The sequence below is a fragment of the Oryza sativa genome, chromosome 1 (assembly GCF_034140825.1).
Source record: "Oryza sativa Japonica Group chromosome 1, ASM3414082v1".
In the NCBI taxonomy this organism is placed as follows: domain Eukaryota; kingdom Viridiplantae; phylum Streptophyta; class Magnoliopsida; order Poales; family Poaceae; genus Oryza; species Oryza sativa.
Genome location: NC_089035.1, coordinates 7,951,584 through 7,975,063, shown reverse-complemented (window position 1 = coordinate 7,975,063; position 23,480 = coordinate 7,951,584). Strand labels below are relative to the sequence as shown.

General features: G+C 45.7%; 3 protein-coding genes across 3 annotated transcripts; 2 read left to right on the top strand and 1 right to left on the bottom strand.

Moving 5' to 3' along the window:
- Nucleotides 1-773: 773 nt before the first annotated feature.
- On the bottom strand, nt 774-10,717 carry LOC112937649 (uncharacterized). The gene is made up of 13 exons (XM_026022549.2): nt 10,586-10,717; nt 10,402-10,511; nt 3,696-3,839; nt 3,348-3,621; nt 3,141-3,243; nt 2,774-2,901; nt 2,603-2,684; nt 2,395-2,515; nt 2,144-2,304; nt 1,560-2,070; nt 1,392-1,471; nt 1,234-1,308; nt 774-1,155 (listed from the first exon to the last, which is right to left on the bottom strand). Exons 3-13 carry the CDS (start codon nt 3,837-3,839, stop codon nt 1,137-1,139), a joined length of 1,698 nt encoding a protein of 565 aa, XP_025878334.1. The 5' UTR covers nt 10,402-10,511; nt 10,586-10,717; the 3' UTR covers nt 774-1,136.
- A 5,871-nt stretch (nt 10,718-16,588) lies between these two features.
- LOC4326752 (uncharacterized) lies at nt 16,589-18,751 on the top strand. Its single transcript, XM_015781630.3, has 2 exons — nt 16,589-17,840; nt 18,480-18,751. The coding sequence occupies exons 1-2, from the start codon at nt 16,712-16,714 to the stop codon at nt 18,488-18,490; spliced, it is 1,140 nt and encodes a 379-aa protein (XP_015637116.3). The 5' UTR covers nt 16,589-16,711; the 3' UTR covers nt 18,491-18,751.
- An 860-nt stretch (nt 18,752-19,611) lies between these two features.
- Nucleotides 19,612-23,277, top strand: LOC4326751 (uncharacterized). Its single transcript, XM_015781617.3, has 3 exons — nt 19,612-20,987; nt 22,609-22,799; nt 22,913-23,277. Exons 1-2 carry the CDS (start codon nt 19,721-19,723, stop codon nt 22,755-22,757), a joined length of 1,416 nt encoding a protein of 471 aa, XP_015637103.1. The 5' UTR covers nt 19,612-19,720; the 3' UTR covers nt 22,758-22,799; nt 22,913-23,277.
- Nucleotides 23,278-23,480: the final 203 nt, after the last annotated feature.

Here is a 23,480-nt window from a genome sequence, read left to right as displayed (position 1 = left end):
TTTGTTGCTAGTAATGGACGATTGGTTCCATAGGAAGAAGGGCGTTGTGGCTGCCCCACGCCTAGCTCAGCGCTCCAATCAAACTGCATCCCTAATAAAGAACATCCATAATAGTATTAGACCGGATTAATTGTTTTGCTAGGTTTTTTCTTGCTATATGTTTTATTTTCTAAAAATAGCTCTTGTTCCTATCGCCAAGCGCAGGCAGCATGCGCGGCTAGGAAAATAGAACCGGATGTATTATTACCGAAGCATCAGGCAATGCAATCACGTCGAAACAGAAGGCTGCATTTCGTATAGACTGCATAGCATAGCAAGGCATAGAGAGATACCCTGGAACAGAGGTAGAGAAGAGCACCCTTACCCGTAGAAACGATGGTAGGAAAAGAGTTGTTCTTCCTCGAGCAGGAGTTCTTCAGATTCAATCTGTGAGACTCGGCGAGGAGTGCTGAGCTGTGGTGGAAGAAGAGGATGAGCTGAAATGAAATAAGTGTAGAGTGTGGGATGCATTTTTAGCAGGTCGTGTTGTCCCTTCATAGGAGTAGCTAGCTGTGTAGGCTGGCATGTCACTCTTTAAAAAGGGAGTCAGTGTGCAGGCATGGGCTGCACATTTTGCGTGGAGCGCTGGCTGTTGAAGGTTAAATAGATGTATTTGTGGTACAAATCAGTACCACGACACAATGTGATACGTTGTACGCGCCATGCCGTGAGCATGGAACGCATTGTTGTTTCAGTAAACAGCTGTATGGAGGGATTCTAAAACCAAGCAACCATAGAATCAACATCGAGTTCGATTGCTCTGGATTATAACATTAGAACAGTCTAATTAATCTTAGGAGGTCCAGCATAGAACGTTCAATGAACAGCCAGCATTCATGGTTATCACAGTGCATCTATGATAACATAGAATCCTAGCTAACTACAGAACGCATGGGTAGATGTTTTCGTGGTCCGTTACAAAAGTATTATGCTCATAAACACACAATGAGCAACACAATAGCACAGTTTGCATAGGTACATAACACATTGCCCAGTGAAGCCGTAGCGAAGCTGGAGGCAGCATGTAAGGCCACTGAACCTGACGGTGTACTCTCCTGCAACTGTATCAAGCAAAAGCTTCATATTCCCACAATGCATCAGGCATTGTTGTCTCCGCTGAAATGTAAGTGCAAAATAGCTTAGTCATACATTCTACGAACTTCTTTTAGCACAGGTTGTACAGGCTGAGTTTACCTGCCATCAGCAACACCATCACCATTATCCTTGAACAACTTCTTAGCAGCTCCTATACCGGGAGATGGCCTAGCCCTGTTTGGCAAATTCAGTTAGAACATATAGAACAAACTATTGCTCCTTATGTGTAACATAAACATGTTTATGGAGCTTGGTACCTTTTCTTGTAGGACTTGGACGTGCTATGTTTAGTAGCATCGTCAGCAACTATCTGGCTTAGTGGAAGGTTGTCATCATCCTATATATATTACGACAATATTAGCAATGTTAACTTTTAACATAGAAATGCTTTATGACAAAAATTCAGACTATGCCTGCTCGATTACCTCTGCTTCGTCCTGAGGAAGCTCAGCTGGAGGTTTTGACTGATACTCAGTCTCCGGTTTCTTGTGCTTGATTGAAGCGGCTAATGGGCTGTCTATTCCAGCTGTTGGATCAGCAAATCCAATAGATGGATCAGCCGCTGCCGAACACTGCCCAATAGAGAGACCATGTGATAGCCCTGGTGATAAAGCCTGAGAAGGCACTGCAGACGATGCCTGAGATGCAGATGGGGATTGCAAGGCTGAAGAACAGGGATTGTCAGGACCTCGAACGATCAAATTCACTTGGAACGAAACAGTGCTGGAAGACAGGGTGTTTTCAGTGAAGGCAACATTCCAAGTAAACTCCTTCTCAAGAAGATCTGTAATTTCCTTTGGTATGAACTCAATGCCAGCAGGGTTGTTCTGTATCAGCATCTCGACTGGTCGACCGATAATGCGTTGTGCTGTGCGCCCAAAGAGCACAAACTTAGTGTCACCTGTGTCGTCTCCTGCAATGAGGCTGAGTTTGATCCTGCAGGGATCCAAACATGGTTAGACTCTAAATTGGTTTTAGGTATCCAGTTCTCATGACATGCAGTACTCACCTAGGTGATGCTGACACCACAGCAGGGCAGGATGTATTGCCACACCTGTATGACTTTCCATATGGTTTTGCTGTTCTTTTGCAGGTATCACATGCAGGGTACCACCAGGATGATTCTGTGTCGATCTTCTTAATGACGACAGTAACCATGAATTCATTTTTCTAGGTGTAAAAAGGATTATATGTTAGCTGGAGCTTATTGTCATGGATCTATAAGATAGCAAAGTTAAATACACAGAACATATAACATACCCTAAACATAAAAGGGTTGAGGTCCTTGATCTGGGCAATTGACTTTTGTTCGGCGCCAGTACGAACAGCTCCAACAGCTGGGAGCTCAATCATTTTGATAGGTTCATATTTTCCCTGTATGCTGTAAAAAACACACAGATGAGCCTAGATGGGAATCTGTAAAAGAGTGGACCAAATCTACTCGAATTATATGAAAGTTAGAACAAACCTTTCTTTGAAGGAGTTGACCTCAGGAGTGTTCACATTAATGTACCATTTGCAAGCTGAGTTGCCTGATAGAGATATGTCGCCTATGAAAGAAATGTGTTAGTGCACGATATGTAAAACAATTGGAGTCATAGTCTAAAAACACATTTGGACACATTGAGAGCCCACTCACCATAGCCCCTCACAAGAGTGCCCACAAATATCGCTATCTGTGGTTCTTTCTGACCAGCAGCAACCACTTCATCGACAGGAAAGCTTGTAGCACGTTCTCCCCATAGCGCCACATTTAAGATTGTATCGCTATGGAATGGATGTAGTAAAAAAGTGCATAAAAATCTCGCATGTGTGGTTTGTTGGACACGATGATTATGTTAGAGCATATAGTTTCTATGGGTATGATTTGTGTAGTGTTGAAGAAAAAAAGTCAGTACAGCTGGAGATAGCTGGTTAGTCAACTGACATAATACATAAACAGATCAACAAATCTAGGGAAATGCAATTCACATGAATGAAGATAATAGATAAGGTTTGAGGCTAACTTAGTATCACGTATGTAAATGCTTCTCTTCAGGCTATCACCATCTCGGATGCGCGTCTGAACTGTCGTAACAGATGTTACCTCAGTAATAATGCCAATGACATCTTTTTTTTGTATTGACAATAAGAGGAAGCAACTTGTCAGTGATCTGAAGGACATTATATCATTGTACGTCATGCTTTTATTACCCAAAACACAATGAGAATACCTGTGAATTCTTCTTTCCTATCGACACGCTGACGGAGTCCACCATATGGTGTGAGTGAGTAAGTGTACAAAGGGAAATCAGCTGCCGGATCTGCAACCTGTTCAACTTTAGTCCACCTTGTAAAACAAATTGACAGGCTGTTGTTGACTGGCCTGTATCGCCTGCTCCATTCCCTCACACGGTAGTACTCAAGATAGTACACTTTGCCTTCAGTGATGATTTCTCTGAACTGCAGATCGCAGGGAGGGTATATCTGTGCTGCAATGCTAGTGCCCTGTTTCAAAAGCACATTAGTAAAGCAATCTGTTTCTACAGAAAGCTGGGTGCTCAGTGCTCTGAAGAACTGACCTCCTGATCAATCAAAACCAAACCAAGGTGGAGCAATTGTGTCTCATCATTTGGATTAGCGAACTCCCATAGCCTTGAAACACGAACACAGATGCGTGGGTTGTCAGCACCTAACTCAAGCTTAGAGAGCATGCTGTAGGCCATCTGAAAGCAAGGTAAAAGTTTCTCATTAGTGTGAAGGCCCTCCTAAGAAGTAGGAGCTGCATGTAAACAGAGAACAAAGCTTACAGCAAAAGATCCTGAGAACATAGAGAAACATTTTTGCACAAGAACACGATAACAGAGCTGATAAAATAGCCACCAAGAACAACAGAGCAGCAGCAAACATGGACGTTGTCACTTGGTTCTAGGTACCAGAATCCTACATTTTAAAATGAAATTAGCACCTTAAAATATATCCCAGCACTCTGGATAAACATGGTTCGTGTCACGTGGAAATCAACAATCGAGAATATACCATTAATCTGACTGCCTCCAGCACCTCATGGTATACCACGTTTCTAGTCTTAGAACTACACGCGCCATCGTCGTCCTTAATAAGGATCCTAAGGCCATCTCTAGAGGTCGATCTAGATACAGCAACATACAATTGGCCATGTGTGAAAACTGCTTTTTTAAGGTAGACCCCAACCCTTGAAAGTGTCTGTCCTTGGCTTTTGTTAATTGTCATGGCATAGCACACACGTACAGGGAATTGCCTTCTTTGAAGTACAAAAGGCCACTTAGAACTCGTAGTGCTGAGCACAATTCTTGGTATGAATGCTCTTTCGCCAACGTTTGATCCAGTCAAGATCACACATTCTAAGAGACGATGCCCGAGAGAAAGGACCAACAATCTAGTTCCATTGCACAAGCCAAGGGATTGATTTAGATTCCGCAGCAACATTACTGTTGCGCCTTTTTTCAGTGCAAGCCTATGCGTCGGGAAGTTGTTGGCATTGATGGAGTTTAAAAATTCAGTTGGGTACAAAATGTCGAAGTCAGGTATGTGTTCGGATGTTTTTGAAATAGTGTCACAACTAAGGTACTCTTTCATTTCACCAGGTATCATAGCAACCATGTAGTCATTTATCTCGTCAACTGTTGAGTTATTTGGGCAGACAATAGCACGCGATGCTAGGTAAGAAGAATCTGTGTATCTATGCACATAACATGGGAAAACCTCATTTACTATTGAATATATTTTGTCATCCGAAGCTCTAATTAGTAGATCATCAGGGATATCAATCCAGGTCGCCTCAGACTCATCGATCCTTTTTGATACTGGTAGCATACCATCCCCAAGCGCTAAGACCCATCGAGCAAATTGTTCAAGATCATGACGGCGTCCCTCAGAAAGACCGGACTGGAAGAGCCTCATGTTAACAGTGAGTTTAAGAAGGACAACATGTTGCCAAAGCGGTGAATTTGTTATAGATGCGTCAACTATAGAATTGCGTGTCCCCTTTTTAATAACCGGTAATATCTGCCTGAAATCACCACCTAGGACAACAAATTTCCCACCAAATGGCAGCACACTATTTGAAGGGTTATGTTCTGAAAGCAAATCTCGCAACGTTCGGTCTAAGGCCTCAAAGCATCGTCTATGTGTCATGGGAGCTTCATCCCATATAATAAGGGACGTTTTCTGAATAAGTTCTGCAAGCATTGTTCCTCTTTTTATACTGCATATGCTATTTTCATCTATATCAATCGGTATTTTGAACCTAGAATGGGCAGTGCGCCCTCTAGGGAGAAGAAGCGAAGCGACTCCTGAGGAAGCAACTGCAAGAACAATATTTCCCTCAGACCTTATCTTAGAAATGAGCACGTTCCACAAAAACGTTTTGCCAGTGCCACCATGGCCATACACGAAGAAAAATCCAGGCCTCGACTCACTAACACGGCTAACTATTGTGTCAAAAAAATTTTGTTGTTCAGAGTTTAGTCGTGGTATCATCAGGCTGGCATGAGCAGCCAAGGCAGCAGTATCAAGAGCCAATTCTTCGTTGACCATTCTATTTCCAAATTCATCATCTGAATGTATCGTTGATCGCGGGAGGTCATAGTCATCTATGTTACCACCGCTGTTTGCAAATGCAGAGTGTAATTCTTTAATCAAAAGAGACAGCAACCTATCATGTGGAACAACATAAGCAGGGTTTGAGAGCGCTGTTCTAAGGCGATGCTGAATGTCATCAGTAAAGTATAACCAATACTTATCAAACAATGATCGGACGTTTCCAACAGAGCAGAACATTACAACAGTCACAAATAGTTGCCTTAACTGCAGGGACGACGCAGAAACTATCGCCTCATCAAACAACAAATGCCAATCGTTATCATTCTCAAGAAGGCCTCTAGACTCACATGCCTGCCTAAAAGTTGGGTAAACAGTCCCTTCAAAGGTCCGAACATCAGCATAGCTTTTTGCGCCTTTAACTGTCATCAACAGCATGCGCAGGTAGTATAGCTCTCCAGCGGCTGGGCTGACATAATAAATTCTACCAATTTTTTCGACTGGTGTCCTTGGGCGCCAACAGCGGGCGCTATTGTCCCAGGTCCATTGTTTTGGGAAATCACAATAGGTCAGTGTTCGTGCATTTGGATGCTTTTTATTACACTCGAACCACTCTGTTAGCATTGTTTTTTTTGCAGCAGGACTGTCAAGCAATTTTTTTAGGTCGGTTCCTTTTTTGTACTGAACAAAATTCATATTTGGAAGATGAATAGGCAACCGTTCCACAGCAGGAACTCTATAGTGTATGTCAAACTCGAAAGCACGCCAAAAGGCTTCACAGGTTGAGAGGAACCTAGCATTGATGTACTCATCAATCTCATTTGGTGGCAAAACAGTACCATCAACAGTCTTGTTTGGTGTGTTGCCAGTTGTTTCAAAGTATAGTTTGGTTCTATCACCACCCTTTGTTATGTACTTGAAAAGGTATTTTATCATGTTGGATTTGTTGCATGATTCAACGTTAATGTGCGCTTGGTATTTTTTCAGTAATTTCATGTTGTATGGAACGACCCATCGATTGTCAAGTTTAATTCCATTCTTAACCACATATCGTCCATCATTTCGACGCCTATATACAGTAAAGCCAAACTCATCCATGGTCGTCTCTTCTTGGAAGCCTTTAGGGAAATGCTTGGAGCAATGCCCATTTTTCATACAGACACATGATTTATTCTTGTCACCACAAGGGCCATGGATCATAAACTCATCGACTAAGGCATAGCCCAAAGGATCACTAAACACATCAGGAATTTCAGCACAAATTAAACTGTCCACAGCGGTAGCACTAAATTCGGCGTCAGCTGCTGCACGCCACACAATACAGTGTATGTGCGGGAGACCACGCTTTTGGAATTCCACGGTATACAACACTACATGGAAGCATGGATATCAGCAGGAACAGTACTAACATGACAAAATGATATAGGAAAAAACATGTCTAGATGACGTCTACCTGCCAGCACAGGACCGAAGGTCCTTCCCTCCTTAATATCGGATATGAATTCATCGACCTTCATGCTAAAGACTCGTACAATCATGTCAGACCGATCGCTCGGCACCTGGCCTGGTTCAAACACAAGGGCATCGTATATCTCTTGCCATTTGGAGTTGCACGTGAAGGTCACGAATAGGTCGGGCGAACCGAACACGCGGCAAACAGCCATTGCGTCCTGGTAATTCTGGACCATGTAGCGACGACCTCCAGTGAAACTTGATGGCAAGACGTACTTTTTGCCAACAGAATCACCAGATTCGAGGCCATGGTCAATGGCATCGACAATCCCTTGAACACACTCTGAACGTAACTCAGGTTGGTGGTCATGTATAAATTTCAGCCTCGATCCCTCAACAGTTGAGTATGCATCCACACATATCGAGTCACTAAGACGGCCACAACATGTATATGGATTCGGTTTGTTTAGCCTATAATGAAAGCGATATCGATAGTATTCAAGCATTGTCACGTATCGCCGTGATGTTCCAGCAATACTCGGGAAATCAGTGTACTTTATACCGAGGTGGAACCCTCGTTCACCGTAGGGGAAAAGCAAAGGATATTGCAAAGCCATGTAGGAAGGATGCAAAGCAGAGACTTGTCTCAGCCTATTATCCGAAGACTGGACAACCACATCATACGTGTACGCATCGTTTGAGCTGTCGCCCACTATTATTCCTGCGATCTCACCACTCGTTGGCAGGTTATATTGGACTTCATCTTTAGCATTGCACCCAAGCAGTCTAAGTGCAATCTGCTCATTACCATGCTCGTTTAAACGATCTCTAGCATAGCGAAACGATTTGACCAGATCATTGTGTTGGTCGAGCATAGCGCCAAGTCCTGTAACAATTGATGGGTCAGGCTCATCGTTTGAGTTTTCTCTATCGAAAATGTTAATTCGGTTAGCGGTTTCATTCTCGGTGTCATATATGTATAGCTGAGCAAACTTGGGCTTCGCACCACGCTGAGGCAAGAGGCTGCCAATACGATGGTGCACAACGCCGTTAATTTTAAAGACATATGGTGCGGTTCCATTGTTAATTGACTTTTCTACATCAGCCCCTAATGAAGTGAATGCAAAAAGCGAGTTGTAAGATCGAATTTGGCGTAAGAAACGCTTTGATTGTGCATCACCATCAAATTTCAGAAGCTTCGCTAACATATCCGGTGGGTATTTTAGTTCAGGCAGGCTGATCTTACCACCCCTACAGCAGAGATTATAGACAATCCTTCTCTGAGAAACAGCACTATCTCTCTTTACCCTCTCCTGGTACCAAAAAACGGCACCACAATAAGGACACTCATGCGAAGGGCCACCATAGTATGATCGCTCTGGGCACAAAGCTGCATTGTTTGCAAGCATTAACAACTGCATTGATTGACAGAAAGGAAGCTATGTAAGACAGCAGACACCGAGCAAACCTTTTAAGGACGCAATGTAATCCTTAGGTAAAGGCAAGATGTCATCCACTGTAGGAACGGGACCTATGCATTCGAAATCCCAGGAAGCAAGCATCGGTGAAAGCAAAAATGGTTAGCAGACATAACTGCCACACTAAGCGAGCACAGGGGAAACAAAAGGTATATTTAACCATACCTTCTAGGATTTTTCTTACCAGGTGGTCTGGCTGAGAACCAGACCTCTTGAGGCGTCGTTTTTCCCTGTTTGCTGCAGCAGTGTGGCGCGGCACATCTAGTAGGGTTCTCTTTCCTAATCGCAATGAGGAGAACAAAGGAGCTAAGCATAATCGACATTGTCAGGAGTTATGGAGCCCATGGGACAACTATCGCTCAACTTACTGCTAGCGGTGGTTATGGAATTCTGGGTCAAAGGACCTGTGCCAGCAACAAAGGCAACCTGAGACCGCACATGAACATCAGAAGCCAGAGCTTGTTCAGGAACCGACTGCTCCACATCTATTCCAGCATTTGGCGAACCATTTGGTCCCCTAGAGACCACAGGATTTACGCCGCCGAACAGAGGAGCCTGCAAAAATGCTATAAACCCCAACTATCTGGTTGATCAAACTTATCGATCTAACCCAAGAAGCGCCTCTAAATCAAGTTAAGAAGCACAAACCCTGGCCAATAGAAGCACGGCGTCGCAAACGGCTCTCACGGGCCCGTTGAACTCGCGGAGAGGGATTACTCGTCATAGCTCAGAGGCAACAACACAGCGGATAAAAGGGGAGCTGTTTTTTCGTCGTCAGATCAGTCGTAAGAAAGAGAGCACCGAACTAACCGAAAGCAATGCACAAAAGAAGAACATAAGATCGAAAGCAGACAATACAAAACATTATGTAATAACATCATAAAGGCACACTCTCATTGCAGACAAACTCAGTAGCGAAAAACACTAACACCCTCTAAAGGAAACAAAATACCCCTAAAGGTTGTGCATGTTGCTAAACATGTGGTCCTCATGAAGAAAATTGAACCATATAGTGTTACATCGCTGGACAACACCAGCACACGATAGATCTGTCGGAGCATATCGTGACTGGAACCTAGCAAGGCACGCTGAGGCTGTAACAGCTGCATCTACTGTAGACGCTGCTATTCTCCGGTAGGAAAGTAACATCTGAAGATTGTAATCGTGGACAATAAAGCCGTACCTAGCCTGCAAGAACCTAACAGCCTGATGCGCGCCCATTTCATGCGAGTCACTTGTTTGAGTAGACGCGCAGACCCAAAAGAACTTGCTAACAATCTGGCCGGCCATGTCTTCCGATGGGAGCGCAAGCTCAACACCTGCTAGCAGCATGCCATTCCCATCTATTTCCCAAAGATAGGACACCAGCGGGAGCTGACAATGCCAAGCAACGGCATTCAACAGAGAGACAAATGAGACCCCCACATTAACCATGGCGCTGCTAGATGGGGCCTAGGTGAGTGGTAGAAAGGAAGATCTGGAAGGTTGGTCAAAAACCAGCAAGAGCAACCTCTACGCAAGAGGCAAGTGCCCAGAGAAGTTTGGGTTATATAAGAAGAGGGAGGCAGCCAGTACTGGTACGCGGGCCTGTACGGGCCCATGCACAGTAATCTGTGAGGCACCAACTGGCATTATTTTCTCACGCACACAACATAGCAGGATGGCAGACACAACAGAGGCCACCGAGAAAAGAACCCAGACGAAAAGGCAAGGGCAAACATAAGAACAAATAGAAAGGAAAAGCAGGGGGAAAATCAGCGAAGAAAAGAGCAGCAACCTCTTCGAGCCGGTGCAGGCACACTCTGATGGAAGGAGATCAACTTGCCCTCGACCGTGAACTGCCAGCGACCAACAGGCGGTAGAGCAATGCGACCGCCTCCCCTGCCCCTGCCCACAGCAAGCAAAACGAAAGGATGAAGAATCGACCATCCAGGACACAGCACATCAAGGAAGCAACTAACCAGTGCGAGAACACCAAATCCTACGCAGCAATGCTGGCGGAAATCCCACACGCAGACCTGCACACCAACCGTGTAGCGTCAAACCAACCAACCAAATCGCATGAGGAAGACATCTGCTAGGTATGGAGGTAGCAACCCACCAAGCTGTCGGCATGGCTGAAGAAGTCAGCAGGAGAGGGAAACAGCAGAGCAGAGCAAAGCAAAAGCGGAGGAGACAAACAAATCTCTCAGGTGGTGTTTAGATCCAGGGACTTAACTTTAGTCCCTGTCTTTAGACACTAATTTAGAGTATTAAATATAGACTACTTACAAAACTAATTACATAAATAAAAGCTAATTCACGAGACAAATTTTTTAAGCCTAATTAATCTATAATTAGAGAATGTTTACTGTAGCATCACATAGGCCAATCATGGATTAATTAGGCTCATTAGATTCGTCTCGCAAATTAGTCCAAGATTATGGATGGGTTTTATTAATAGTCTACGTTTAATATTTATAATTAATTTTCAAACATCCGATGTGATAGGGATTTAAAAGTTTTAGTCCCATCTAAACAGGGCCTCACAATGGGGAGGAAGAAGCTGAAGGCAAAACAGGACATTGCCCCATTGATGATCACGCACGCTGGTATGGCGGACGCCGACGTTGATTGGACCTCACCTGACAGCGGGCCGGTGCAAGCGGTGGGCATTAAAACATGGCGCAGCAGGGAGGCAATCTATTTGGCGCCGTGCAGCAGGGAGGCAATCTATTTGGCGCACCAGAGCATATGGCATGTGGGACAGCGCAAAACAGCGAGCCCACCCGCAGAGGGTTTACAGAGGAGACGTTGTGTGGTGACTTTTTTTCAATGCAAGCCCAACGGAATACACAGCGGATCAAAGCGATGTAGCAGACCAAAATAGCCGTGGGCCTGGTCCATCACGCATGCACACCGTAGGCCGAAGGGCTCTACCTGGAGCACGGTAGACCAGGTGCTGCATATAAGCATTCGGCGGAGCACGCATGGCAGGTAGGCAGGAGCAGAGTCATGCCGTTAGGGAGCCGTGCAAACTGCACCATTGGTCAAGCATGTCAGGGTGTTAAAAACCCTGTACTCCATGTGCACTGTGAACCAAAGAAGCTGCAAGTGGGGCACGCAGAGACAGGTCCAGAAACCTAAGGCAATGGACTAAGCGCACAGGCAACGAAAGCATTGATAGGACCATGAACAGCAACCCACATCCCTCCCTGCCCCACATAGCAGTGACGGTGCGAGTACGCTTATGGGTTCACACAACACAGCCATGGGTTCACACAACACAGCCACACCAAATAGGGCGACGTGGACACAAGCAGGTGCGAACACGCCGGCCCAAAAACGCCCGGAGCGCTGTGGTGCGAGCACTTCGCGGTTGTCTTTAATTTCCCCGATGTCAGAGAGGATTCTCTTCCCCTGTGCAACTTCTACACATGGCTTGCTGCTGTGCATACTGTACTGGTGGTGTACAGTACTGTATAGGAGTAGCAAGCCACTCTCTACACATGGCTTGCTTCTACACATGTTTGTTTTCCCTTGTTCACCTCTACCGCGTACAGAGTACAGAGGTACTAGGACACGAAAACATAAAATTACGACAGGAAAATAATTCATTAGTTCATATTTAATGAATTTTAATTATTATGAACTTGAAAATTGATTTATCTAATATTTTAAAACAACTTATACGGACCTGTTTGACACAGCTCCAGCTAGAGGTGTAAGTGGGTTAGCCACGAACCCACTTGTAGGTCCAAATAATCGGGTTCGCGGCTTATTTTAGCTTATAAGTGGGTTTCGCGGGTTAGCCACTTACACCCCTAGCTCTAGCTCCAGCTCCACCCATCCTGGAGCTACAGCTCAGCCAAATAGTTTCAGCTCCACCAAAACTGGGAGCGGAGCTAGGTGAAGCTCTCTCATAAAATGAACTAGAGTTGTGGAGCTAGGTTTAGGGCTTTAGGCAGCTCCACAACTCTACTCCAGACTCAACTCCTGAAGCTAAATTTAGGAGTTAGAGTTGTACCAAACAGGCACTACATACAAATTTTTCGCACGAAGTTTATCGTGGAGCGGTTTAAAATGTGTTAACGGAAATCAAAATAAAATTTGTATCTTAATTAGAAAAAAGGGGGTCAGAGTATGTATAAGGGCTAGGTTGAAGAATTTTAGTCCTATAAAAGTTTTCCTACATAGCCATTTGGATCGAAGGAATAACTATCCAAAAATCGTATGAAATACCTTTGAATTGGCTCAAAACATAGGAGTTATCGAGGAATTCCTCATGGATAAATATTTTGTCTATATCTCTTTTAATTATGTGTTTTTTCATACGCTCCATCAAATAGTTATTTCTATATTTTTTTCAAAATGTAGAATAAAAGATGTTAGAGCACTCTAATCAGGGGTATTTCCCATGCATCTTGAAAATCCACAGTTTTAAAGAAGCTCTAATTTAAGTAGAGTACCGCTACTAGTCACACAATTTTGATTTCCATGTATTTACTACTCGTATTCAGCTCTTTCCTGTCTGGTCAAGGGAGCACTAGGCGCAGAGGAAGGGAGAAAAAGCAGCGCAGAGAAAGGGAGAAAAAGCAGCGAGCGATACGTGATCACGGAGATGACGACTACGGCCGAGTAGGGGTGAAAACGGAGCGAATACGGACGGATAATGCTCTTACCGTATCCATTTTCATATTGTTAGGCGGATACGGAAACGAATACGAATAACTCGGATACGGAAACGAATACGAATTATCGCGGATACGAATAAGGATCGAATATGATCGGACACGAATACGAAAACGAATATTTCTCGGAATATAGAGACCACTCAAACTGCTCGTAGATACAAATGCACCACATATATTTATCTAATTTAATATAAATATCATCGTTGTAGGACGCATCACAGATTAAACAAAGTGTATCGTGTTCAAATCGAAACACGTTGAAAAGTTCAACACATATTGAGTTCGAGTTCTATAGGTAACACAGATAAGATCAAAATAGTAATTAGCCCAAAGCAATTTTCAGTACACTTGCAGTCCGATGCATGAAAACTGCAACATCATTATTCATCCATTTCATCCATCAGAACATCATCCTGTTCCATGTCATCATTATTCTCCTCTTTTTCCTACAGGAGTCGAATAATATTGTTGTTATATTAAGAAAAATATTCATAGAGGTAAAATAAGAAAATAGCTCACCACTATCAATAAGTTTGCCAGATGCCTCTCTACGCTTTCAATGTCCAATTCATTGATGATAGCCTGAGTCTTATAACCTAAGAATGATGCCAGATCAGATCATGGATCAGCTATACATATATTGATATATACAAGAAGGAATGGCCAAATAAGCAATGAACACAGACACAAAGTGTACTATTGTTAGCTGCTTTAATCCAATCTTTGGTGCAAACTAAAGCTTGCACAGCCTCTGGATCAAGACGGGTGCGAAATGGATCAACAACACGGCCACCAGCACTAAATGCCGACTCAGAAGCAACAGTTGACACTTGAATACATAAGAAATCACGAGCAAGTTTGCAGAGGATAGGAAATTCTGCTTGTTTGAGCTTCCACCAAGACAAAATATCAAATGGATCTTTGGAAGTCCATAGTAACAGTGGTTGTTCCATGTAAATTTGTAACTCAGTTTTATCACTACAAATTGGCTGACTTCTCTCAAGCAAAAATCTTTGAAAATGTTGCTCATGATCATGGCTACTGTCATTCTCATTAAAGATATCATCAAACTCATCAGTATTATGAACAGGATCAGGTTGAATTTGAAGTTGATGCACATGCATTTCAGCACCTTTCTTCTTTGATGTTGCACACGCACTAGTAGCATAAACATCAAACAATTTTTTGATAACCCCATTGAACTCATCAAATTTTTCTGCAGCTTCTAAACCATAAATCTTCATACCATAGTACTCTATTGAACTTGTTTTGTAACGTGGATCAAGGAAGCATGTAACAGCAAGAGCCATATTCGACTTCTCCCAGTACTTATCATATTTAGTTTGCATGGCGTTTGCCATGGTTTTTATTGTTCCATCTGTACTGTTACACCAATCAGCAATATAAAGCTTGATGGAACAAAACTTACCGAAAAAATGATTTGCTGTTGGATATGTAGTACCAGAGAATAGTTCAGTTGCTTCATGAAATGGCTTCAAGCACTTGCATAGTGCTATTGCCATAGACCAGTCTACCTTGGTGGGAGCACACTTTGCATACTTTCTACCATGCCGAAGAAACAACCTATCAAAAGCATTTCTGTAGTAGATAGCATTCTTCAACATGAGAAATGTGGAGTTCCATCTTGTAGGAGTATCCATGGAAAGGCCCTTTGTGTTATCCAAACTAACTTCCAAGGCACACTTCTGAAATGCCTCAAACTGCAGTGGCGAGTGCTTTAGAATTGAAATAGTATTTCTGATCTTTAATACAGCTCATGTGATTTGTTTCAAACCATCTTGTGCAACAAGGTTCAAGATATGATTGAAACATCTCACATGAAAGAAGATGCCATCGCAAATTAAAGGAGAGATTTTACGGAGTTTTAAAATAACATCCTTAACACAAACATCATTAGACGATGCATTGTCCAAAGTAAGTCCAACAAGCCTTCTATCAAGATTCCAATCAACTATGCTGTCATAAAACTCTTTGCACATATTACTTCCTGAATGATGTCCTTCTACATGCATAAACTTAATGATCCTCTTTTGCATCTTCCAAGTGTCATCTATCCAATGAACTGTGATGCACATATAACTTTTATTTTGGTTAGATGTCCACATGTCCATGGTTGTGCTAAAACGGCATGAGAGTGTAAGCAAATGCTGCCACAATTTCTTCTTTTCCTCTTCATATATGTTTAGAATATCCTTTCTCACAGTAATGCGACTCTTAATTGGAAAAGTAGGGCGTAAAGACTTAATAAAATCCACAAAGTAATCATGCTCAACAATGTTAAAGGGATACTCATGCATGATGATTGCCATATAGAACTTTTTCAGGCTAACCGTCTCATCATACCTGTATGTCTCAACAGCTCCTTCAGTACCATCTTCACTCTTTTTCATCTGTAGATGTTGTTGACCTGACTTGATGTTGTGCTTGTTATTCAAGTGATTCCAGAAAACAGAAGTGCCACAATTACTCTCACACCGACGTTTATATGAGCACTTGTTGCATTTAGCATACTCCTCTACAATCACAGTGTCACCTGACCCATTCTTGCTTACCTTATATTTAGCATACTCCTCTACAATCACGGTGGTGACGGCTCCTAGCCTCCCACTGTCCCACGATTTAGGGAGATAGGAAGCACAAACAAGCACTAGGGGGATTGAAGGCCAATGCCCAGCAACTCCAGCAAGGAGCCAAGGAGATCTAAGACAGCCGCCGCCACTGTCGCCGGCTTGCCGCTGCCGTCGTCACCGCCGCCGCCGCCGTCGCCCATCTGGCAGCTAGGGTTTAGATAGCCGAGAGAAAACTATGTGCTGAAATTGAAGGGATGGGCTGGAGGCTGGAGAGACATCAAGCGTTACGCGGATATCCGCGCATCTTAATCTCCGGATATTCGGCTCCGTATTCGAATTCGCCGGAAACTGCGTTACCATATTCGTATCCGTATCCGGAGAAAAAATATCCGTATTCGTATCCGTATTCGAACTATCCGAAAAAAATCTGCTCCGAACACTATCCGTATCCGTTTTTGACCGGAGCGGACGGAAACTATCCGCTCCGTTTTCACCCCTACGGCCGAGAGATCCTCTCAGCTCCCGAAACCCGACACGCGGCACCGATCGATCGATCGATCGATCGTTACGGCTCGGATCATTATTTGGCCACGCTCCACGACGCGAGGAGAGAATCCCGAGGACTCGACGCGCCGCGATGTTCAAACTACAAAGGCTGCTGCTGCTGCGCCTCTGCACCACCTCCACCTCCACGCCTCCACACGGTATCACCACTTCCGCCGCCGTTGCCGCCGCCGCAGCCGCCGCGGCATACGCGTACGCGGAACCGCTAGGCCTCACCCGCGCGCCCTTCTCCTCCTCCGCCTCGTCGCCAGCCGAGACGATGGCGTCCGCGTCGCCGCCGCCGTCGACGTGGGTGATCCTGGGCAGCATCCCGCGCGTCTGCGGCGCCGACGAGAAGGGGGCCGGGGGCGGGATCCCTGCGGGCGCCGATCTCTCCCTCGCGCTCAAGGCGCCCCCGCGCGTCTCGCTGCTCACCATCCCTTCGCGGATCTTCCCGAGCGCCACCACGTCCGACAACTTCCCCAGCGTCATGGCCGCCGACCCCTCCGGCCTCCTCCTCCTCCACGCCGACCAGGGCCGCGCCAAGGGCCCCACCGTCATCGACCGCCCCGGCCGTCAGGAGTTCATGTGGCGCCAGTTCGTCCCGGGCTACTTCGTCCTCGACGCCGCCACGGCCACCGCGGTCGCTCTCCCCGACCCGGAGCTCGTCATGCACATGGGCCACATGGGACTCCTCGCCTCCCCCGACGGCGGCGGCCGCTACGTGGTCGCCGAGCTCCAGCCCATCCTCCACGCCGACCACGCCACGCTCCTCTGCTTCTCCTCCGACGTCGGCGAGTGGGTCGAGAAGGAGGTCGCCTACCCGTTCCCTCCCCGGCAGTTGGCCCCCAACGGCGCCGTCTCGCACTCCGGGAGGCTCTGGTTCGTCGACCTCTCCTGGTGCCTCATCACCTGCGACCCCTTCGCCCCCGCGCCGGCGCTGCGCTTCGTCCCTCTCCCGCCGGGCAAGGAGCTGAGGTGCAGGGAAGCTTGGGGAGTGCTCGACAAGTACCGCTGCGTGAGGGTGAGCGCCGGCAAGCTGCGGTTCGTGGACATGTACAAGGCGACCGCTCCCCATCAGCGCGGTCCTCACAAGATCAGCGTGTGGACGCTGGCCGATCCGGACTCCGAGGAGTGGACACTGGAGCACGAGGCGAGCTTCGCCGAGATCTGGGCCGACGACAGCTACAAGGCGACCGGGCTGCCAGACAAGATCCCCGTGCTCGCGCTCATCCACCCCGAGAACCCGGACGTGGTCTACTTCTTCCTGGAGGAGCACCTCTTCGGCGTCGACGTGCGCGCGCGCAAGGTTGTGGGGTCTGAGGTCTACGAGCTGGTCGCGCCGCCGAGCGAGGTCCTCGCTACTCGCTTCGTCCGCGCTTGGGAGCTGCCACCGGCGCTCTCCTCAGGTAATGACCACGGTCACCACGCATCCTGGCATCTGAGGTGCATATTTCTGGATGAATTACAATCCCATTTGTGTACTTGACAACAATGTGTTGATTTATTGCTTATGCACCTTGATCACTTCATTGATATCTTGTTCATTCATTCTTTTAAAGTTATCATCGCTCTCATATGGCTTTTGTGCATTGTAAATTTGTGATGTATTTTGCTGTAGCACATCATTCCATTCAGATGTAGTATCTGCATAAGCCTGTTGCATAAATGTGGGGTCATGTGTTATTCCATCCAGATGGAGTATGATTTTGCACAGTGTCCGAAAATCATACCCGTTCTTACATTCTGTTTTCTAGAAGTGATACTTCTTAATGTTGATGCTTCTGTTTCTGTCAATAGTATTGTTATCTTGATTATACAGAAAATGACATCTGAACTCGATAGCCACTGCTATTTTCTTGTTTGGTCTCTACAACCATCTCTCACGCCATGTATTTCGTCACACACTTTGTGGCCTGTGCCATCCAAATAGTAACTGTAGATGTGTTTTCATTTTATATTGTTTGATCAGTTACAAAGTCTAGATAAATTTGTCTGAGTGCCCATCAGTATTACTAATATCTTGTGCCAAATTTTCTTTGATCCAGGTTCGAACTGAGTACTGACCATATGATGTTTTGTGAAGGTCTGGTATGGTAAACTCTGCATCGATGGCTGGTTTTTTGACAATGGTGGGGGTCCTAGTGTGCTCAGTAACTTATGCTGTTTTTTGTTCATCAGTTGGTGAAATGTTAGGTAGAATTTGGAATATCTTGCAATGCCTTTTATATCTATTAGTTGTATCCTTACTTTCATGGATGAAGAACTGTAATCCAAATGTACGCTTGGAATTGTAATGCCATGACTCTTTCAGTAATTCCTGCAGCTTGTCATCCATACAGATTATTTGATGCAGTACTGTTACGCTTGGAATTGTAATGCTATGTGAGGTTATTAACTTATTACCATCTCATGTATGCTAAGCTATATTACTTGGCTAATTTGTGTCTTTGGATGGAACAATATTGTCTCTTGAGTTACTTCAAGCGATGCGCTTTCAGAGTTTCAGTGCCCTAAAGGCTAAAGCTGCAATGCTGTTACGCTCTCTTGAGTGTGGTTCTATTGCTTTCGTGCGTTTGGTGATCCATGCTATAGCTTACACTGCTCTATGAACTTCACCCTATTTTCTCAGCTAAACTTGCTTATGAGACGCTTGCTTCTGGTTGTCATGTGTATACATTAATACTGATTCAATTTTCATTTGCTTTTCGAAGTCCATTTTTCAGTAGTCCTCATGGCTTGTAGGTTTTCAGCTGCTTTCTGCTAAGTACATCGATGGAGTTTTGGACAGTGAAACAGTTTTTCGGGTACAGTTTAATTTTACAACTAGGAAAAAAATCGGTGTTCGTAAACATATTCAAATTTCGTTGGACATTCTGAAGACGATTCTAGCTTTATCTCTTTCAAGTCGTAAAGTCTGAAACTCTGAATACCTTTGGCAAAGCTCACATGCACGATCCAAGAAAGAAAACTGAAACACGTAGGAGTAGTATTACACCGTAGAGTAATGTACTGTACTCGTTTGATCACGAGACAAACCTAGCATCACAACAGGTCACAGCTGGACGCAACGGCTCGATCTCCAGTCCAGTCCGAGTCGAGACAAAGCGAAGGAATTAAAACTCGTACGGACACTCTCCGACGAGGCGACAAGCCAAGCCATTTCCCCTCCTCGCCGCCGCAACGCCTTCCAAAATCAAACCCTAGCCTAGCCTTCCCTCACTCGCCTCGCCTCCTCCAACCAAATTACCAACCCGAAACCCGCTTGTCTCCTCCCGCGGGAGCACGGATGTCGTCACCACCGCCGGCCACGCTGTCCACCGCCGCCGCCGACGTGTCCCATCCCGCGCCCGACGCGCCGGCGGGCTCCACCGTCCTCGCCGCGCCGCCGTGCGTCTCCCTCGACCCCGCCGCGCCGGCGCACCAGCAGCCCGCCGACACGGTGTCCGCGCCGCCGCCGCCGTCGTCGACGTGGGTCATCCTGGGCAGCATCCCTCGCGTGAGCGCCGCCGCGGACGGCGAGCTCCCCGTGGGCGCCGACCTCTCCGTCGCGCTCGCGGCGCCCCCGCGCGTCGCGATCCTCACCATCTCCCCGGACGTGTTCCCGGAGCCCCCCACGCCCCGCTTCTTCCCGTTCGTCCTCGCCGCCGACACCTCGGGCCTCCTCCTCCTCCAGGCGAACCTGGGCATCCCCATGAGCCGCGAGGTCGTCGACCGCCCGCACCGCCAGGGTCTGAGGTGGCGCGACGCCGCCTCGCGCTACTTCGTCCTCAACGCCACCACCGCCTCGGCGTTCCACCTCCCGGACCCCGAGGAACCCATCCTGCACCAGGCCCTCCTCGGCCTAATCGCCTCACCTCGCGGCGATGGCCACTACATGGTCGCCGAGCTCCAGCCCCTCATCGGCTGCGACAAGGCCACCCTCCTCTGCTTCTCGTCCGAGGTTGGGGAATGGGTCGAGAAGAGCGTCCGTTACCCGCTCCCGCCCCGTCCGTTGGCTCCCATCTGCGTGTTCTCGCATCACGGGAGGCTCTGGTGGGTCGATCTCACCTGGGGCGTCATCACCAGCGACCCCTTCGCCGACGAGCCGGTGCTGGGCTTCATCCCGTTCCCGGCGGGCAAGGTGTTGCAGTGCAGGGAAGCTTGGGGAGTGGCCGACAAGTACCGCTACGTGGGCGTCAGCGCCGGCAAGCTGCGGTTCGTGGACACGTACACCGCTCCTCGCCGCGGCGTTCCTCCGAAGGTCAGCGTGTGGACGCTGGCAGATCCGGACTCCACGGAGTGGACGCTCGAGCACGAGGCGAGGTTCGACGACATCTGGGCCGACGAGAGCTACAAGGCGACTGGTCTGTCGAAGAAGATCCCCGTGCTCGCGCTCATCCACCCGGAGAACCCCAACGTCGTGTACTTCTTCCTGGAGGAGCACCTGTTCGGTGTCGACGTGCGCGACCGCAAGGTTGTGGAGTGCGAGGCCTACGAGCTGGTTGCGCCGCCGAGCTGCTTCATCGCCAACCGCTTCACTCGCGCTTGGACTCTACCACGGGCGCTCTCCTCAGGTATTGCATCGTGCATCCCTGCATCGTCATTGTGTACTGTACTAATGTTCTGTTGCTCTGTTGCGATGTCTCTGCTCTGTATCGATTGTCTCTGCTTTATGTTCAGCAGTTCAAAGTTGGCCCTCTTCTACATAGAAGCTGTGTTGCATACTAATACTGTCCTTTCTTGCATGATCATGTAATTTCCCTTACATATGTAATATGTTATGTTTAGAATAGAAGCTAGGGCATATTTGAGAGTCTTTGGTCCATCATGAAGGGTGCCTCTGTGGTTCTATACAATTGAGCTTCAGTAGTTAACTATTTCAGTAGTAAGTGTAGTAAAAAAGCTTGTAACTTCCAACTAAAAAATGCTTTCAATTTGATTGCATCACAGATTATAAGCTTTTCAACTTGAACATTCAAAGTTTGAACATGATATTTCCAATTCTCTACATGATTATTAGCTTGAACATTCACTTAGTGAAAAAAACTGTACTGGAAACTTCCAACCTTCCTTGTCGAATTAAAAATTTTCTACTGAAAGTTTCCGACTTTACCTTATTTAACAGTTTAACACTATCAAAAAGTTCCGCTCATTGCTTAACTCGTGAGTATTGAGGCCCATCACGTTGTTCAATTAGGATGTAGTTTGCTAACTCGTTCTTTTCACATATCCATGTTCATGCATATGCTTTGTTTCAAGAATATTGTTCATTTGTTCTTGTTGAGACTATGGCACTATGCTGGTTGATTGCGCCCGGATTTCGAAGAAATCTCCATGGTTCCCATGTGGCATTTCATGGTAGAATGGTAGACTGTTCCAGTTCAAAGAAACTTTTCTGGAAGACTAGTCAGTGTAAATTTATTTGTTAATTTGAGACAGTAGTGCAGCATATCATGCTAACGTAGCCTATTTGACTTTATTCATATGCATGTCTTCACATACATGTTATGTGGGCATATATGCATGGCTAGTTGTTCAGCATTTGCCTTTGCCTTAACCTACGTAGTTAGAGGCTTCATGCAATAGATCAGGATGCTTCATGTTATAGATTTGTAAATTTTCTTTCTCCTTGTCCCTAACTAGGACATGGTCAGAGAGGATCTACAATAATATTTTGGAAAGGGCTACTGATCTTATCCACATTGCGATGGTTTCAATATATATGTAAATTGATATTATGTCTTGTACATGTGTATAAACTGATGCTAGGAGACTAGTATTCTTCAGTCGTATTTAGGACAGTGGAGTAGATATCTGTTGTTGGTGCTTTTGGAAATTTGAGTGTGTGAGACTATTAGTGGCAAGAGTATACTAGAACAGCATTATAAGTGAGTACCAAATAGCATCAGAATTTTGACATCCATTGCATTTTCCTATATACGAATTCGGTTTAGATTTATTTTGTGGCACTAGCAAGCATATCATCAGAATGATTTAGCCATGAATTTTCAGCATAGATGTTGTGTGGTTAGACCTATTTCCTATTGCTAGCAAACACTTAAAACAAGTTGAGTAGCTAATGCCATCCAAGGACTACATTTTACCCCGTAAGATTGATCCCATCTGCAGAGTTTCAGATCTGCCTATTGGCTTGTGTGTTTGACTTCTATTGATTTCTTGTGTTTGAACATGAAGGGATCTCCAATTGGTCTAATGCCATCAACCTGGCTGAAAAGGCTAAATCCCGACCATCCCGGCGAGCTGCTAAGAAAAGTAGCAGGATGATGGGATCGCCTGGAGATTATCACTTGGTGGGAATTACCAGGCAGACATTCATAGGATGATCAGGAACATGGAGCAAGAGGTTATGGCTAACTGTATCCTAGGTGAGCTATGTTTGTGTATGCATCATCTTGGTTCTCTAACAGTCTAACTAGCTTCGAACATCATGTGTCAACTGTAGTAACTTTCTTATGCTAAAATCTCCTTCTGGTTGCAGGTTGTTAGTAATGAACTTAACTACTTAAGTTATGGAGTGGGCGTGGGACACTGGGAAATGACAAGTACTCTCATGCTGGCATGTTTTTGGCTATCGCGGTGTACGGTGTGCCTCATGCAACAGTAACTTAAACGTGTTTTTTTGGGTCAATCAGGTGGCCAAATGTCGATGGAACATTGTTAGTTTTATTTAGATGTAATGTTGTATCCCTCCTTAGATTGAACGATGTGTTCAGCCGGCGTGATGCTTTCAGAGTTTCAGTGACCTGCAATGCCATGATACCCTTCAGACTTCAGAGATACTCATTCCCTGCATTTGGTGTTCAATGCTTATTCCTAGTAGTACTACTAGTATTTTGCTTTCAATTGGTGTTCCCTGTCTCTACATAATTACCTGTGTGGGACAATTACGACGAAATGTGCTCCCATGCGTTGGCTAGTTCAGCCTGACCGTAGCAGTAACACATAGACAGAGGACCGGACCTGTTCACTTTGATGCCAAAAAAAAAATCTTGGTAACAAAATTTTGGTATAGTTGTAAAAATATTAGTAACTTGCCAAAATTTTGG